The sequence below is a fragment of the Cucumis sativus genome, chromosome 6 (genome assembly GCF_000004075.3).
Source record: "Cucumis sativus cultivar 9930 chromosome 6, Cucumber_9930_V3, whole genome shotgun sequence".
NCBI lineage: Eukaryota > Viridiplantae > Streptophyta > Magnoliopsida > Cucurbitales > Cucurbitaceae > Cucumis > Cucumis sativus.
Window position 1 is genome coordinate 29,361,828 of NC_026660.2, and position 4,744 is coordinate 29,366,571.

General features: G+C 33.4%; 1 protein-coding gene across 17 annotated transcripts; it reads right to left on the reverse strand.

The window, feature by feature from the left end:
- Window positions 1-620: 620 nt before the first annotated feature.
- Window positions 621-3,639, reverse strand: LOC101221672 (protein NUCLEAR FUSION DEFECTIVE 6, chloroplastic/mitochondrial). 17 transcript variants are annotated; one of them, XR_969932.2, is made up of 5 exons: window positions 3,327-3,639; window positions 3,131-3,252; window positions 2,721-2,759; window positions 1,715-1,759; window positions 621-955 (listed from the first exon to the last, which is right to left on the reverse strand). XR_969932.2 is itself a non-coding variant. In XM_011659922.2 (4 exons), exons 1-3 carry the CDS (start codon window positions 3,488-3,490, stop codon window positions 1,752-1,754), a joined length of 294 nt encoding a protein of 97 aa, XP_011658224.1. In that variant the 5' UTR covers window positions 3,491-3,639; the 3' UTR covers window positions 621-955; window positions 1,715-1,751. The 17 variants fall into 17 exon arrangements, 8 of the variants coding, with proteins under 8 accessions (XP_011658224.1, XP_004134692.1, XP_011658223.1 ...); XR_969930.2 differs by having other exon boundaries at window positions 621-1,202; XR_969935.2 differs by having other exon boundaries at window positions 1,701-1,759.
- Window positions 3,640-4,744: the final 1,105 nt, after the last annotated feature.

The window sequence follows — 4,744 nt, forward strand, 5'->3', positions numbered from 1 at the left end:
ACAGCTGAAAATTCTCAAATCATTGAGAAGTCATGTATCATAAACAACATGATTAATAAGCACGTAAATTGTTATTTTTCAGAGGCATTCATCTACCATGATATCGCAACCACTATGTTTGAGAGTATGAAATAATATAAAAAATATTTTAATAGAATTGTTCATATGCAAAACTATAAAATTGATCATATTTACTATATGAAAAGCATAAAGTTGAGAACACTATGATCTAATAACACAATTTGAATTCATTACTGAGTTTTCAATGTAAAATAGACTCAGTAAAAAAATATAGATATTGTTAGCTTAAAAGTTGTCAAAAAAATTAATTGTATTTCGTTCAAACAAATTTATTCTCGTTCATATATAATATTTTGATTTTTTTATTAATCCTAACTGGGTAAATTTGTGTATAAAAGTCGATCTCTCAAACTTGAATTTCTCTATTATTAGGTTTACAATTACCTTTAATCCATTCAAACGAGTTTTGTAGTTTAAATTGTTAATTGTTATTTCTGTATTTAAAAAAAGCATGTCTAACTATGAACAAATTTTTTTGGTTGGAACAAACCAAAACTTAGTTTCTAGTTTTTGAATGACAACAAGAGATCATTGACAAGTTATACAACTTTCTACTTTAAGGTCTTGAAATAGAAATAAATATGAAGATGAGTTCACCTAAAAATTTAGAAGACAGCGTTTCCTATGAGAAATTGGAGAGAGGTTGCCGAAGAAGAGTTCTAACTCTTGTAGGAAGAAAAAGTGCAACATGAAGGAATTACTTATCGTTGCATGGAATCATAAAACATTATTCTACAACTGGAAATCTAAAATAATCAAACAAGACATCTATGATCTTTAATTTGAAAAAAAAAAAAAAATCTTACAGTCTCTCCAATCAAATTCTCGAAACTATGATCAATGCACCGCATCTCAACAGACAGTAATCATCCATCTACAATACAACAAAAAGGAGAAAATGTAGATAGATTATAAACATCGTCTAAAATCTGCATAACCAACTCATCTAAAGTTCAATTTTTATGCCTAAAACATCATGATTAACAATCATGTAAATTGTTATCCTCCAACATGAAAATTGTAAAGGTGTCCACCCCTAGGACTTCTAAAGCATGTAAGCGGTAAAGAATCACACAGCAAGTCGCTTAGCCAAGTTCAGCAATACGCAATCGCTCACGATCCTAGAGAAAGAAACATGTGGAGTTAGATATATAGATTGGTGATGATGGATGCAAGGTTACATTCATGAAATTATACATTTGAAACCTATTTTAGACAATGAGTTTGAAGATGGGTGGGGACGGACTTGAAGAGAGGCTGATAGCAAATTTCAAGGAGGAAAGCCATCATGAAAGGTTGTGGCCGTGAGGAATCAGTCACTGGAACAACTATAGGAGAACTAAATTCTTTCTAAGGCTGATCCTTTGATATAATTCAAGGTGTGTAAACCAGTTACATAACATCTGTTTCGAGAAGTACTGGCACAGGACCTTCTATATGTTCTATAAACCCAGAAACTACTTCCCATTGCTTTCTCTTAGAACTACGACTCATTTCAACTACATTGTAATTTATTGGGTCCATTTAGTGCACACCACACTAAAATTTTGATCTTGTTAATATTTGTATGATACTTCATAATAATCTTTTAGTTGCAGGAGGAAGGCTTGGATGCTAACCTAGAATTGATTACCTTAGGTAAGTCCTGCTGAGTAGTATGCATTCATCATTCAAGAATCTACAACATAAACGTAGAAGTTTCACGTTTCAGGGTGACAATTGATGTAATAACACCATTTTATAGAAAGTAACATTGAAAGGATACGAACTGAAGTAAAGTCCCCAAAGTTTAAAAACAAAGAACATTTATACAGTAGGGATAACTCAAGGATTTGAACTGTCATCAAGAACGGTGAATACAACAAAATCATTCCTCGCCAACTCATATGAATCTACGCAAACTCAGTTATGAGTTTGTTTCTTCCTAATGCTATAAAAAAACCCAATGTCACTGAACTACTTGCACACGAAAAACAAGCAACACATGACTTTATTTCAGCATCTTGTCTTTTGAGGGCAAGTGCTCGAACCATCCGATATTCATCATACATCATCATTGCAATCTGAGTGGTAGAAGAAATCAATATCATACTTGTCGTATTACTAAAATTAAGGCCATCAATGAACAAAATAAAATGAAAATTCACAAGTAACCTTGCCGACTCGTTCTTATGGTTTATTATTAATTCAACATCCCCAATAAAATGATCAAGATTGAGCTCTTTACAGTCTAATTATTGAAAATTCAGTTCAGACAATGACTAGACAGTAATACCACAAAGCATTGAGAGGATAAAGATTTGTAAACATCACATGTAAATTCAAATTCTTTGACCACAAAACATGAAACTGGAATATCATATTGGTCTAAGCCCCAATGATTCAATTGATAAACAGAACACATAGAATTTTCCACATAAAGATGTGCAATAACAAGATCTGAACTTAATACTTGGTTTGGAATTTCATCAGCTATGAATGGTCAACAACTCCATAAAGTCATGGGAACAAAAGGTCTGAATCTCTCAGCTCAAATTCATCACAAAAAAGAATGATTTCTTTTTTAAAACATAATCTACTCGAGTAATATTTTACCACAATTTCCAAAACGTCGACGACAAAAATAAATCCAGTCATACCATCGTTGATGCTTAGACCTCAAATAGTATCGTCTTGCCCTACAAAAGGAAAAGCAATGTGCACTCTTTCATCGCACAAGAGAGTAAAAGATGGGTTGACGTAAATGCAAATTAAAAATTATCCAGCCAGACGAACAAATTTGTTCTTTCAAATTCTCAAAGAACACTTCACTCAACCACATTTTAAACGCACCTAAAATATAAACCCCCGACCTTGAGCTAGGGAATTGGAGAACCACAAGAACCAACCAACTTATTAGCCACTAAAGGAAGATAAAATCACCAACACCCATAGCTAAAGCCATACAGGACAAGAGGGGAAACTCAATTCAAAGAGAATAAAAAAAAAAAAAGAGGGGAAAACTCAATTCAATTCGTAGAGAAATCCGGCAATAAGAGGAGGAAAATACCTTCAGGAGTCCAACCGTAGCTTCGACGAGAGACGGAAAGCATAGAAGTAAGCAATGCAGAAGCAGTAGCAGAGTGGTAAGGAAGCAAGGATTCCAGACAGCAACTCAACTCAACAGGTGACCTTCAAAAAATAACAATAATAATCAGACGCATAGCATAAATCGAAAAGAGAGATAAGTTTGGTCGAAGTATTACCTCAAAATGCGATGGGATTGGGAGAGTGGGTTCTGCTTAGGGATGGCAAACGGAGATGGAGCTGATTTCGTTTTGGCACTGCTGGTAAACCTGCCGGAGATAGGTGCTCGGGCTAGGGTCGATCTGAAGGCTGACCTAGCAGCCATGGCAGCGGCGGAGGACATGATTTCAAGAATTTGGCAAAGGAATTCGGAAATCTTCGTTCTTTGGGTTTTCTCAAGGGTTTAGCCCTTTCCTTTTAGCGTTAGGTATTCCTGTGTATGCGGGTGCACCCTACAAACACACTTCAACCTTAACGATATTATTTGATTCATCAAATTTGTTATATACCTAATTAATTGCATAAACTATATTTCCTTTGGTTAACTTAGAAACAATCAACTAAATATTTCACATATTTAAATTCTTCCGCTCCTTACACTACTCAACAAACTAGTATAAATAATTGTAAAGCTTTATAATCAACTTTGTTATAATTCAACCTAAGTTTTTCAGTTGAAGATGATTCAATATTATATCATATTAAAAAATCATAGCTTTTGAAATGTCATTTTCATCTATAATTAATATTGATTTAATTAGCTCATTGAGTGAAGATAAGTGTAAAGCTATAGACATAATTAATTTTTTTGGGTTGAGCTTTTAGATTAATCATTGACAAGGCTAATTTGTGATTAGGTCAATCTTAAATTTGTGTCAACCTTTTGAAATTAGCAAGTTTGTGGAGCTCGTTATTTATGTGAAACATCGAAAACTGAATAAATGACAAACGAAAATTGCAACATTTATCCAAGTATGGATCTAGTTTGAGAGAAGGAGACTTTAAAGACCAAAGTCCAATCAACTAAGAGCCAACATAAGAATAGGGTCAAAGGCTACAATGTTTTTATGACCCAAGAGCGAACTAAGCCGAGAGGCACACCAAGCCTGACAATGAGAACGAGTATAAGAGTTTGGTTGAGTTGGGACAGAGGATAGACTTTGTAGGTTGTTCAACTTAACATTTTACAAATGCTTTGAGATATAAGATGGGTGAGAATAATCCTGATAGAAACAAAATACTTGTTTATTGTTGTATTGTTATCGTGCATGGATATGTTGTAAGGATTTGAAGGTAATTGACCGACCACATTTATCTGTATATGTTATTTCATGAGATTACAATCACAAAACTGATTAATGAGAGTAATAATTCTGAGTATAATGTTAAAAACAGATAAACAAACATGAGTCAAGCACTTAAAAAAAAAGAAGTTAACATATACTTATTTTATTCATAGAAAATCTTAAACTAAATGACTGGATAGTTGAGTATTACATGACAAATCCATGTAATTTAAGAATTAAGTGTACGCAACTTATTCAAATTCAGCCAGATTCAAGATCCCCTCAAACAATTGAGTGGAGCATGGTAATAT